The 13,068-nt window shown below is 41.7% G+C and overlaps 2 protein-coding genes across 3 annotated transcripts in view; one reads left to right on the forward strand and one right to left on the reverse strand.

Annotated features, from left to right (window-relative positions):
- Positions 1–4,145, reverse strand: part of adgrd1 (adhesion G protein-coupled receptor D1) — a 28,376-nt gene extending 24,231 nt beyond the window's left edge. Inside the window, exons 1-5 of one of the 2 annotated variants that reach the window (XM_076153991.1) lie at positions 3,655–4,145; positions 3,518–3,554; positions 3,089–3,205; positions 1,278–1,400; positions 1,002–1,178 (exon numbers count right to left, since the gene is read on the reverse strand). In XM_076153991.1, the coding sequence (XP_076010106.1) occupies positions 1,002–1,178; positions 1,278–1,400; positions 3,089–3,205; positions 3,518–3,554; positions 3,655–3,729 (529 nt within the window). In that variant the 5' untranslated portion in view covers positions 3,730–4,145. Of the gene's footprint in view, positions 1–1,001; positions 1,179–1,277; positions 1,401–2,194; positions 2,277–3,088; positions 3,206–3,517; positions 3,555–3,654 lie in introns of those variants that run through there. The other variant, XM_076153992.1, reaches the window with a different exon arrangement.
- Positions 4,146–5,196: 1,051 nt separating this feature from the next.
- stx2b (syntaxin 2b) lies at positions 5,197–11,662 on the forward strand. The gene is made up of 10 exons (XM_076154188.1): positions 5,197–5,541; positions 5,640–5,714; positions 5,798–5,897; positions 6,598–6,672; positions 6,792–6,865; positions 7,007–7,115; positions 9,065–9,138; positions 9,289–9,426; positions 9,525–9,635; positions 9,780–11,662. The coding sequence occupies exons 1-10, from the start codon at positions 5,512–5,514 to the stop codon at positions 9,873–9,875; spliced, it is 882 nt and encodes a 293-aa protein (XP_076010303.1). The 5' UTR covers positions 5,197–5,511; the 3' UTR covers positions 9,876–11,662.
- The last annotated feature ends 1,406 nt before the right edge of the window (positions 11,663–13,068 follow it).

Raw genomic sequence — 13,068 nt, forward strand, 5'->3', positions numbered from 1 at the left:
GGTAAATGGTGATACAGTAGAACAAGACACATTTCTTAACAATCTATTACTTGCTAGGTTTATCTGAGGTTTCTCTGACAATGAGTCCCTAAAGACAACACAGTTACAGTCTGAAAATGTTTCTGCCAGCGGAGCAAAACAACCAAACACGTCTTTGCCTTTGTGGTTTGCTCAAATTCAAACCATATGTGCTGCAGACCACCCCTCACTTACATGCTTTTAACTCATTTTGCGTTTGAAATAAGAAGATGTTGCTGTGTAGAATGTCAGAACCTTCGCTGGTGATTGTCACAAATCACCCAAAGGTTTTATCCTCTATTGCCCTCGTTTTTTTCTTTGTTGGGTAAACCACAAGCGAAAGAACAGAACATGTTTTAAGATTAAAATTCTGAATATTCAACATGTTCCTTCATATGAGAACCAGATTATGTTTGATCCTTCCGCAAAATTGAGTTATGACGCCTCTCCAACACAACCTTGAGTAATTACCCCAAAAACAAAGATGACAGCTGTAATTCGAGAACATTGTTTCTACCAAAATACTGGGTCCAAACTCAGGTTCCAAGTTCAACGCTCACATGATTTCTTTCAACTTGTCAAAACAGTTTAGCAAATCATCTCACCTCGCCGTGAAACGGCACTTAATTTATATTATTAAAAATGGTGCCAATCGCTGGCTCACATTTGGTGTACTGTAGCTTGACCTAACAGCCAAAGCTTAGACAACATTATCATTTTTGATAAAAGAGAAATGACCACATTTCATAACACATCCTTGATTGATTGTATGTTTTGTGACATTTCATTTATTCGTGACATCAATCACTGACTCACAATCAACTGCCTGTGGTCACATCTGATTTGATGATGCAATTTATGGTTGAAAACAAAACATCTTAAGAAACCAGAATACTTTCCTGGTGCCTATGGGAAACTCATAAAAACAAGGCGTCATAGCAACACAATAGCAAAACAAATTCTCTGTTGTCATGCTCCAGTACCTGGAATTTTGATATTTGCCTTCCATCTGTGGTTGTTCCCTCGAGTGTAGAACTCCACATATCCTCCATAGGAATTGACGTAGACAGAGAAACCGTTGGAGATAACCTTCCCGCCTGATGCTACAGCGAATCGCGACTGTTCCTCGTGGTTTTTCCAAAAGAAGGAGAAGGTAATCCCTGCAGAGAGAACAATCACACATTATCTGCATTGATAAAGAGGATATAGAAGATGTTTTTGCCAAATATTTGCATGTGTATACGTGAGGAGCAACTCACCCTCTGGACCACACAAAGTTGGATCACTGATACAAGAGTTCTGGTAGTTTCCAAAGTGGAGAAACGTACCACCATTATCTCCATTCAGAAAGATTCCCTTGTTGACCATTCCTTCCACAATGTCTGCAGAAAGACAAAAATCAAAGAAATCAGAGTCCTTCAGCCAGGAGCTTTATTCCAAAATATTTGCAATGCTCATTTCTCTGTCGGTCCAATTAATCAAGTTATCTCTAAACTCCTTCTATGTCCAAATTAAGATAAAGCTGAAACTAATGCACTTGAGGTTTCGCAATCTAAAACAATATAAAAGACAGCCAACTATTGACTTTGATATTCCAGGCCTGTTTTCACTGGCACCAAGAAATTTAGTTAATAAATTAAGCTATAGGTTTGGGCGCAGGGACCACACCTTAACAGCCACTTAAGCCATCCTGTTTCCTCCTCCACTCAGATCAATTACTCAACCAACCCTCCAATCTTTGCATCTCTTCGACCCTTTACCCTTCCCATCACCCCAAATCCATCCCGTCATCCTCTCATCCCTCCATTTCCAACCATGTTAAGCCCCAATCTCTCCTATTTGATTCAGGTACTGTCTGGGCTGTGCCCAGGTTAAGACGCTACAATGAGAACCCCAAACCCTCCACTCCCACCCACACCCTGAGTCTCCCAGACAGCGACCACTTCATTCTATACCAATATGATATAATATAACCAATTGTTGTGGCGTGGTCTCTGCTAGTGAACAAATAACAAATGGACAGAAATTCCGCATTTCCTGCTGCACAGATGAAGCACGAAGGCAAGAGATAAGCAGTGTGGAATGTTTCAGCTCTATGTGCAGATGATACAGAGGAGACAACAGAAGACAGTGGGTGATGCATGATTGAATTTCAGAGAGTGGGAGTGATCCTCACCTACTGTCGCAGAAATGTTAGTGTAGGCAGAGTCATTGGTATACACATAGGAAGAGTTATGGGAGGAAGGGAGCACAGTGTGGTTGTGGATTCTGAGAGCTGGACAACGACAGAGGAGAAAAACAGTGATTGACACCTATACAGAGCACAAAACAGGAGACACAAGAGAACAGTGAAAGAAAGACAATCAGAGACAATGGGAGGGACGTGGAGTGCAGGTATGAGACGGAGTGATGCTGAGCTCAGTGCACAGTGGCAGCGCTCCCAGAGGTTCAGCCAGTTTACCCCTGAATTTGCTAAACTTAGCTTAAGTCAGTGAGGAGAAACTCCACGCATCGCACTCAAGTCTATACCTGATCCCTCTTAAACGATTCACTTATTCATATACTGACAAAGCTGTGGACGCTATGGCTACAAACTCAAAACATGGATGACAAGGAAACTGTCTAGATCAGGTGTGTTCATTCGACTCAGAGTCGGTGGCTCTCAGATCTTGATTGGGAGAGATGGAAAATTCTCAGTGCTGGACAACATGACAACCACGACCAGGAGCCACTGGTCTATCTGAAACACATTTTCCTCACAGTGAACAGCATGCAGATCAATTTTACAGCATTTTACCATCTTCAATTTGTAGGATATAAGATTTACTACAGCGGTTTAACTCACAAATCTCACTGCTAAATCTGATTTATAGGAGCTTTAAACACCAGTGGTGCCTTTAAAAGGCACATTGACACATACTGCACCGTACTTGGTGGCTACAGAACAAGAGAGTGCTGCGGCATGGAGGGTGGAAGGTGAACAATAGCTGAAGACCATGCAGACAGCACAAAGAAAAAGACCTTTAGTCGGTGCATTCTCCTCAGTGTATAGATTCATATATGTACATACTTATGTTACTTCCGTTAACATGACCTGGTCTGTTTCCGATCCGGTCCCACAGTTCATGGATTCCATCCACATCATCGAGAGGCCAGTAATGTGAGGCCGTGGCCAACACCTGGAGGCCTGGACGGAGAGTTCATGGGTAAACAAGGATCCAAGAGGGACTTTTCCCCCAATCAGGCCCAGTCCCATTACTCACTAGTTATTTTCCTGGCACATCATTGTAGATGTTTGGGGATTAAGATATTGATAATCACGGACAAACAGCTGTTTTAGTTGGTTTTGCACACGCATTCACTTAGAGTTTTCAACAGATATACAACATGCTCGTCTCTGAGAATTACTATTGCATGTGGTCACAGATGTGTTTTTCTTCACAATTACTGTTGAAGAACTATAATAACTTTTACTTCAGACTTAGAACTCTCCCATTACCTGGATGCTTGTAAGGTTGCACCACTTGAGCATAGACCTGTAAAGAAATGAAATGTACTCAGGCTGATAGCAGATAGTTGCAATACTCTTACATTCTTACAAATCTCCAAAGCCTATTCATTTATTCATTTACTTACCTTCATACAGGAGACAAAGGCAGTAAAAATGTGAATTCGCAATGGAAGTTCCATAGCTTTTAGAAAAGTTATCATCGAACATAAATACTCTTTTACAACAAGTTTAAATCCACAAATAAAGACGAATCCAAGAAAAGTCACTCATTATTCCAAAATGCTGAAGAATCCTGGTCAGTCCATGTGTCCAACTTTCAGCAAAAATACATATTAAAATGAAAATAATAGAAAAATAATCATGAAAACAACAAATGATTAAATTAAGCGGTTAAGTCTACAGGAGCTTCGCTCTCGCCCCCATGCAGAAGTTTGTAATCCGTGATCTTTGTTCCTACATCGCACTACAGCGCTTGTTAGTTTGATTCTGTGCCTGCATCTGGAAATTGCAGGGAGTAGAGAATCTCCGTGGAGGCGGACTGGGTTGCTGCTCTGGACGTGGGAATTGAAACCGTGATGTCATTATTTGGATCTTCTGAGGAGGGGCGTTTAAGAGTTGTGCGTAAATGGCATTATTTGTGCGTAATTGGAGATTGCGCGGCAAATGAATGAGATCAGGATACTGGACCTAAACTCTACTGAGCTAACAAATGCGAGTAAACATTCAGTCCCGTGATTAGTTTGGATACTCGGAGTAAGTTAGAGGAGCAAATGGGACGGATCGCTGTTTCTCCAATGGATCCTGGAGACCGAACCTCATTTTACGCATGACATAGTGGCTCTACTTAATTAGATTACAACCCTCATCTTGAGTCAATACAACGACCGAATGAACAAATTAAGGGGTAGAAACGTCTACAGCATAACTTAAAGGGATATTGTACTGGTTTATGTTGGAGATTGTAGAGAGAATAAAGTTTATATAAGTGCAGTAAATCGTTGCGGATGTTTACGGAGGAATTTTGATTCGTGGTCCAGTGTTTCTGGATCGTCCTGGATTGTGTTAAATTAAAGGCGTTAAGTGAGTTGTTGTGACTCCTGTGTACGTGTTGCTCTTTGGCGAGCAGCAGCACTAGTCCTGCAGCTCAACGAGATGGAGACGATAAACTCCCATATTACGGTGAACAGCGCTACCGTGTGTCTCAGTGGCCAATTGTTGTTGCAACTGTGCCCAATCACAAGCCCATCATTTATTCATTTAAGGTTCTCACATGACGGGTTTGTGGCGTGTTTGCTCTCACGTTGGAATTCTTCATCGTGGCTTTAATATTAACAAAACCCCCACCGCGTCATATTCCAGTGGAGTAGATCTGAACAGAACAAAAAAACTAAAAACTAAAAACAACAACAACAATTACATTCATTACGTTTTATGATGCGGTTTGCAGTGATCGTTTTCATTTCCTGCCAAAACTAATAACATACAATTATTGTAGCAGAAATAGTATTGTAGTTGTTTATCGTAATTATATCAAATTTAATTGAGGCGTGACACCTGAGAGAGAGAGAGGGGAGCGACAGAGATAGATAGAGAGAGAGAGAGAGAGAGAGAGAGAGAGAGAGAGAGAGGCGTGTCCCTGGACAAAGACATAGTGGATGTGTGTCGGATCCTTGTGTTCGGTAAGAAATAATTTAAACACAATTTCCAGGGAAAAAGGGAATCTTCCGCCTGCTTTTATTTTGTAGGGGCTCACATTTTGGTACGAAATCCAAACTTTTTAGTGAGAGAAGAAGAACATCTACTACACACGCGCTCCCTTCCTGTCTCCCGAGGACGCGTCACCAAAACGCTGTTATTCTGTTTCACGGCCCGATGGATCGATGGCTTCGATGCTGAACTACTACGCGGGGAGTTTGACGATGAGCCAGCGGGGGATTTAGCGGAACTCAGTCTGGCCGGGAAACGACGCGCCGATCGGGGGGATGAAGGATCGACTGGCCGAGCTGAGCCCCGTAAGTAGACTCTGTCCTTCGTTCTGGTTTGTTCTTACCTGGTCAGACTTGGAAGTGCGTAAAAAAACTGCCCATGACGCTCTGCTGTCCCCTTGCAGAGCAGGACGCATGCGGAGGAAGAGGTGGTGCTGACAGTGGACAGAGATGGCTTCATGGAGGGTTTCTTCAGACGGGTGCGTGGGTGTTACTGGTGCCCCCTGGGGTGTCATTCATGCAGTTGATCAGGTATTGGTTGTTCTAATCATCGATTTTGTAGGTGGATGAGGTTCGGGGACTCATTTACAAGATATTTTACCAAGTGGAGGAGGTGAAGAAGATCCACAGCACCATCCTGTCTGCACCCCACCCAGATGACAGTACGTTTGCACCTTTAAGGGACATTTAGTGCACAATAACAAAGATTGTTCTATTCTAGTCGAGGAGGACAGAGGCACACCGTTTGGTTCATTGTTTTATGTTGTCGTGATGTCATGCAGTGAATTGTGAGAAAGCAACAAAAGGTTTGACTTCATTTGTTGAGTTTTCCTCCTGGGTTGTAAGATGAATGACTGGCAGCTTCCCGGCCAGAAATCTGTGAAGGAAACAGAACTTTTGCTCTAAATCCACACAAAAGGGCAAGAGATTCTGACACGTTCCAGTTAGGAGTTCATTAACTGTTTGGGGTGTGAACATGCTGTCATTTGCAGGTGTTTACAGGCAACAGGTCGGAATGCAAATTCACCCTTAAAAGAAACGAGCTAAAGCAAGATTTCAAGTCGTAATCCACCGAGTCCTGATCTGGACTCTAAAGCGTTGTTGCTAAATGGTGCCATGGAACATAAAGTCAAAGATCACAGCAGGTGGAGAGGCAGATGATTGAGGTTACACAATCGATGACGTGGAAATGGTCACCAGGGAAATGAAACAATGGCCAATATTTGCCACAAGGTTGTTGCCAAGTTACAATATGGAGCCTAAATCCAATATTTACAGCAGCAGGAAGCGCTGAGATTGAGTGTTTCTTTCTTTCTCACCTGCAAACCAACCTGATATGTTTCCTATGCGTGTGTGTGTCAGGAACAAAGCTTCACCTCAATACAATCACCAATGATATCAAAGGGAATGCCAACGTTGTGCGAGCTAAATTAAAATGTGAGTTGAAGTGTGTGTTATTATTCATATATGTTGGCTTTTAAACAATGTCACACTTAAAGCTGTATACAGTACTGAGAGTTGTGTGTTCTATCTATTGTGTCACTCTCCTTCTGAAGCCATGGAGCTGAGTATCCCCAAAGACGACATGGCCAACAGAGCCTCGGTTGACTTCCGGATCCAGAAAACGCAGGTGAGGAAGCGAGATCTCATCTTGTTATGGCTTTATGTGCTGTGACAATGACAATGACAACCGGCAGCAGTGAAATGCTCCCTGAACGTCTCATCCTCCCATCCTGACATTGTGTTTTCACTGATTCTCCCCCCCCCCCAGCACTCGGTGCTAGCCAGGAAGTTTGTGGAGGTCATGACCCAGTACAACGAGACTCAAGTGAGCTTTCGGGAGAAAAGCAAAGGACGGATCCAAAGACAGCTGGAGATAAGTGAGTGAATAACGGAGGTCAAGAATCACATTGCCTTCAGAGAAATGCTCCTTCAATGGGTTTTATTTTGTTAGACAGCCTGATAGCCGCTAAAAAGAATCATGTGGGCTTTTAAAACATATTGGTAGGTTTGGAACACCGTTGAATTACTTCTTTAGATAAATAAATCACATTTCTTAGACGCACAGGCGGGCCAACGTTTCTTAACATATAAGATTGAAAATATCCCAAAGTTGTCTGAGGAGAGGAACCAGGAAACAGATGGAACCGACTACTAGGCTGCTCGTCTGGACTCCAACCTTTTTGATAAATAGTCACCAGCAAAGTGAAAGTCACTGTTTATTCCCAAAGCAGACCTACTTTCTTATTAGAATCTTAAATTAAACTTTAATCATCCTCACTAAAAAAGTGTACGGCTATTGCAAGCAGATGGAATTTAACAAAGAATCCTCTTTCCATCAGTTTTAGGAGAATGCTTGAATTCCAAATAGATGCAGCACATCACACACACACACACACACACACACACACACACACACACATATATATATATATATATATATATATATATATATATATATATATATATATATATATATATATATACAGGAGTAAGGCAGTGTGTGTACAGCTGATAGTATATAAAAACATAGGTTGGTGTCCCCGAGTCCCTGCGGCCTAGATTAATGAGAAGCTGCACTTCTCCACGCTGCAAACGGAAGAGCCTGACACTGGAGACGCCTCACTGTGTTTGTGTTGCTGGGGGAACAGAGAGGCAGAGGGCTCAGAGGCGGTGTAACAGTAGTTCACCTGTCTTTACGTGAACCCGCCCGTGTGACTTGTGGTATTAATATCTCATTAATTTATACCATTTAGCTGTGGTGCACGTTCTAGTGGATTGTTTTGGACCTCATGTCATTCTGATGTTGTTGCCGTGTTTGGTTCTGTCCCTCTGAGGGAGCAGCCATTGTAGAGTGTGTGTGTGTGTGTGTGGCACAAGCACCTGCACAGAGCTCTGTCTCCCAGGGGGGAGTGTTGTACAACAAGAGGGATGGCCTTAGGAAAAGGCGGCGTTCTGTTTATAGCGTTTCATCAGCTGTTTTCTGTGAGGGGTGCAGCTCCGTTTTGTTTGTGGTCTATTCTTAGTCACAAATACACAGAAATATCCATGAATAAACACAAGATCACAGTTTGAGCTGCCGGTGATTAAACATTGTGATTATCTCCTCCACTTTCAAGTGCATTGTTATCGTAGATTCATAGTTTCAATTACAATTCCCAGTCTGTATTTTAAAAGGACAAATGATTGTTCTATAAACAACAACTACAGTGTCTCAGTAAGTCATCATCAGTTTTCCTTAAATTACTTGATTTGAATTGAACTCTTCATTTGTGGTTTCATTTAATAATTAATCACATATCATTTCTTAGGGGAAAGTCGCTATTGTGTCCATGGCAGCGTCCCCCCAGGTGGCTGACAGAGATCTTATTTTTCCAGCAGTTCAATCAATTGAGCTGTAATGAGGCATTTTCTCTTCATTCAGACACATTAACAGCTCATCAACAACGCCAGACAAATCAATGTATTCATCTGGGAATGACCAGCGCACAGTTTATTATATCAGACCATCGTGTGTGTGTGTGTGTGTGTGTGTGTGTGTGTGTGTGTGTGTGTGTGTGTGTGTGTGTGTGTGTGTGTGTGTGTGTGTGTGTGTGTGTGTGTGTGTGTGTGTGTGTGTGTGTGTGTGTGTGTGTGTGTGTGTGTGTGTGTGTGTGTGTGTGTGTGTGTGTGTGCGCGCGCGCCATACAGTATGCTGCACACTGTTGGCTAAAGGCAAATGCTTCAACCTTTACCACCAAATGTAGGATCTTACACCTTGCAGATAAAGCAAACTAAGTCTCATTGAATCTACTTCTTGGTGCTCACAGTTTGATTTTCATCATTTTAGCTGGAAGAGTGACCACCAATGAAGAGCTGGAGGAAATGTTGGAGACCGGAAATCCATCAATCTTCACATCTGATGTAAGTTTTCTCCCATACCCGTCTTCGTACGGTAGAAGATAAAGGAGCGTATTGCTGCCATCTAGAGGGGAAACAAGAATTGACATTTGTGTCGCGTTCTGCCACATGTGTAACTTTGTCACTGCCTCCCTTCCTTCTCTCCGTGCTCAGATAATTTCCGATTCCCAGATCACGCGCCAGGCCCTGAATGAGATCGAATCACGACACCAGGACATCATTCGCCTTGAGAGCAGCATCAAAGAGCTCCATGCTATGTTCATGGACATGGCCATGCTGGTAGAAACTCAGGTGACACAAAAGCTTCTGTTTTCACTTTTCATCACCTTGTCACTGGTCTCATGAGTTAATCTCTCTTGATGAACAAACTTACAACCTTACATTTACAGGGAGATATGGTCAACAACATTGAGAACAATGTGGCCAATGCTGTAGAATACATCGCCTGCGCTAAGGAAGAAACCAAAAAAGCAGTGAGATACCAGCAGAAGGCTCGGCGGGTATGTGATCATTCCTAACCAGTTAGACTAAGTTTAGACTAAGCAGTTCTGCAGCTCAGAGAAGCTCATTAACTGTGTGTGTGACATATTTTTTGATGTTACTGTGTGAAGCTTAGTTAGTCTTCTTTCTTCTTTACCTGGCAGAAATACACTATCATTGCCTTTGCTGTGTTGATCCTGCTTGCTGTCATTGCACTTATCGTTGGCCTGTCTCTGGGACTAACCAAACCTCCTGAATGAGACCTACTGTGATTACTGTGTGAGGTAACAACACACAATCCACAACTCACACTCCACAAACTCAACATCTACGCTTCCCCCCGAGGGACAAAACACACAGGGAATGACACTAGAAACATTAAGACACCTGCAAATGTCAGAACACACACAGACGCGACACTAAACACCGAAGGAGACTTGCAGTTGTTTCTTGTTTTGAAGCGCATTTCTATTGATGCTTGTGTTTCACTTTTGTAGTATGTTTTTGTATCTGCACATTGTTTTCATTTAGAATTATCCAACCACAATAGGGACATATTATACGTTCTGTGTGGGTATTCGAAAAAAAACGTCATGGCCACGACGTATAAAGGCTCATTGATTTCCATGCTGTCATAGACGGGAAGAGCATCTGAAAGCCTGCACGGGGATCAGGATCAGGTGCAGCCAGTATCCCATTTCCTGTGTCAGACTTTCACATGGCCACGATTTACTGTCAGACTTATTTATCTCGCTAAGATAATAAGCCCATTTCATGTCACTTTTAATGTTTGCGTTTTCACTTTTCTGTGTGGTTTGTCCCGAGGGGCCGTCACAAACATAATGCTATTCATTCATTCATCCATTATTTCATTTATTTCCTAATCTGTTGAATGGTTTATCTCATCTCATCATCCTCATCATCTCATTAAGGGGAGGAAGGAGGGTCAGGGGAGGCTGGTGTTAGGGGTGATGGGTGCTGGGGCGAAATATCAGTGGGAAGGGTCGGCAACAGATGAAGAGTGTCTGTCTGTCAACACACCATGATGTTATTAGCAAGCAAAGCTGCGTCTGTGACCCCTTATCTGCTCCCTCCGACAGAAACTCTATCCTGCCATCTGCTGGGTGGCAACTTCTCTCCTTTTACTCATCATATTAGTCAGAGTGTTGGGGTGATGAACCTCACAGCAGTCACCTGTACCTGACGCAGGCTCACAGTGTCTCGCCTATTCACTATCCAACAGCTTCACAAACCGGAGCGCTGAAGTATAATGTTTGATGTGTATATGTGTCTCTGCACCCGCGACACCAGGCCTCATGATGCGCTGCTCCAGAGAGATTCCATTAGGTTCAAAAGAAGAAAGCTGTCACACTGTCAGGGGTGATGTAATGGATGCTCACAGCACCAAACATACACACAGGTGTGTACACTGTACATTGCTGCCATGTTTTGATGTTGTATATCACTTTCATAGTCTCATAAGGTTAATATAAACTGTTATAATTGTAATTCTTGTTATAAATGATCAGTTGGTTAATTTGTCTATACCTGTGCAAGTGAAAGCTCCTCACATAATGTTGTTCTTTTTGTATATGAAGACAGTGTAAATTGAATGTACTACTACTACTGCAGCTCAGGGTTCCCATAGAAATAGAAAATCAAATGCATTATATATTTACTGTAAGCATTTCGTGTTAGATTGTGTCTAATTGTGTCTATAACAAAGCAAATCAATCAAAAAGGATTCATCATTCAATCATTACCCAAACATCAGCAGGCAGTTACTGTGCAATGCAAATGCTTCCTTATTGTTCACTTCAACCTTTAAACTTAAAAAGTGCCTTCTTGATCTTTATATATTAAACTTATTTAATTGTATCGATCACGATCACAACAGTGTGTGATGACTGAAATATTAATTGTGAAAAAAGTCGTGCTTTGATGTAGGACTCTTGGATGAAGCTGTTTCAGGAGCACACGTTCTGACTTGGATATGATGCACTTGATTCTTTTTTTAATTGTTTTTATGTTATATCTTGTTTTGTATCAGAGCAGATTAAGTGATGTAAATGAAAAATAAATAAATAAAGGTAATTAAGTTATATTGCTTATTTATTTCCCTTGAAACTGTTCCAACTTCAATCACAATTAAGCGATCAGTCCAACTGCTTGACGCTATTCATTTTTTATTCCCCAAACTTTGGATAAGGATCCGTTTATTCTGAGTAAAATAAAGGGTGCTGTTTACTTGCGGACTAATGAGCACTTTGCACAAAGAGCTTCCGGGTAATCACCCAAACAAGATTAGTGAAGAAAGTGGAAGTAGATCCCCGGAGGCCATGTTCTTTTCTCTCTTTCAATTAGATCAAAGCTGCACTTACACTGCGTCCTCACATGAGAATGTCTTCAGGTCACAGGACAACTTGATGTCAACTCAAGCGGCATTATTTAAACTCTGGCGTAACAATTTGAAAGATATTACTTACTTGGATTGTGTTTTTGTTAACCCAAGGAGTCACCTTTTTGTACTTTGCCTGTTAACTGAGCTGAAACATCACACTGAAGGGGAAAATGAAGCGACCAAATGTTTCCACTAGACGTGATTGGAGATATGCAGTGTTATTTATTTTAATTGGGTTAGTTTTTGTTTCATATATTGGCTTTTCAATGGAGCAAATGCTAGATGTCACAAGAGAATTATCCAAATCGAAACTGTGCAAAAACCTAAAATAATAAAATGGGGTCAGAGTTCAATGTGGTTCTTCACAATTATGTTAATTAAAAACTAAAATGTCCAACATTTTTACTAAAATATTGACTTACAGCTCCAAATCCTGTATCGATTTAATTGATTTTTGGAGCAGAAAATGATTGTCTTTTCTGGAAACGAAATGGTCTTTTCGTTTTGATTAGATGACAAAAATCACCTGGTTGAAAAATGTGGTAGTCATGGTGAGCACTGCCTGTTGTTGCGGCCATATTTGAACGGGGACGCCGGTATCCGTGGTAAGAACGACACAAAAGCTACAACACAACCTACCTACAGCACACTGCACAAAACGGAAACGCCATTACCTTCATTTTTAACAAACGCGAACACAAAACGAAGAAGATATGTTCTGTACGAGACGTAACGCGCTTCGAAACCGTCACAACTTTCTGCTTAGATAAAACATCAACCAGTTGAGGTTTCAAGAGACGTAACTGAGAATGTTTGTTAGTTAAACAGGATTTGTAGATAAACAGCGCCGTTTGTTAACCTTTAGGAGGGGTTAACTGTTTGCAATTTTTCTAGATGTTCTTTCAGTTTTCTATGTTAATTATCTAATTTCATTTTGACGTTTTTTTATTTATTCTCCTTGAAAACAAGCAAGAGGAAGAGTTCTTGCAGCAGCTTGTCTTGGAGTGTAAAATGTATTGAATATGTTATTCATATTATATGAAAAGCAATCG

This window comes from Genypterus blacodes, unplaced genomic scaffold, assembly GCF_046128005.1.
Source record: "Genypterus blacodes isolate CSIRO-AG114 ecotype Tasmania unplaced genomic scaffold, CSIRO-AGI_Gbla_v1 ptg000061l_1, whole genome shotgun sequence".
In the NCBI taxonomy this organism is placed as follows: Eukaryota; Metazoa; Chordata; class Actinopteri; order Ophidiiformes; family Ophidiidae; genus Genypterus; species Genypterus blacodes.

Bases quoted from the DNA above. Each gene is read 5' to 3' on its own strand.
- stx2b (XM_076154188.1), top strand. From the start codon at position 5,512: ATGAAGGATCGACTGGCCGAGCTGAGCCCC. The intron at 6,866-7,006 runs GTGAGGAAGCGA...CCCCCCCCCCAG, and splicing joins TCCGGATCCAGAAAACGCAG to CACTCGGTGCTAGCCAGGAA. The intron at 9,139-9,288 runs GTAAGTTTTCTC...CTCCGTGCTCAG, and splicing joins CATCAATCTTCACATCTGAT to ATAATTTCCGATTCCCAGAT.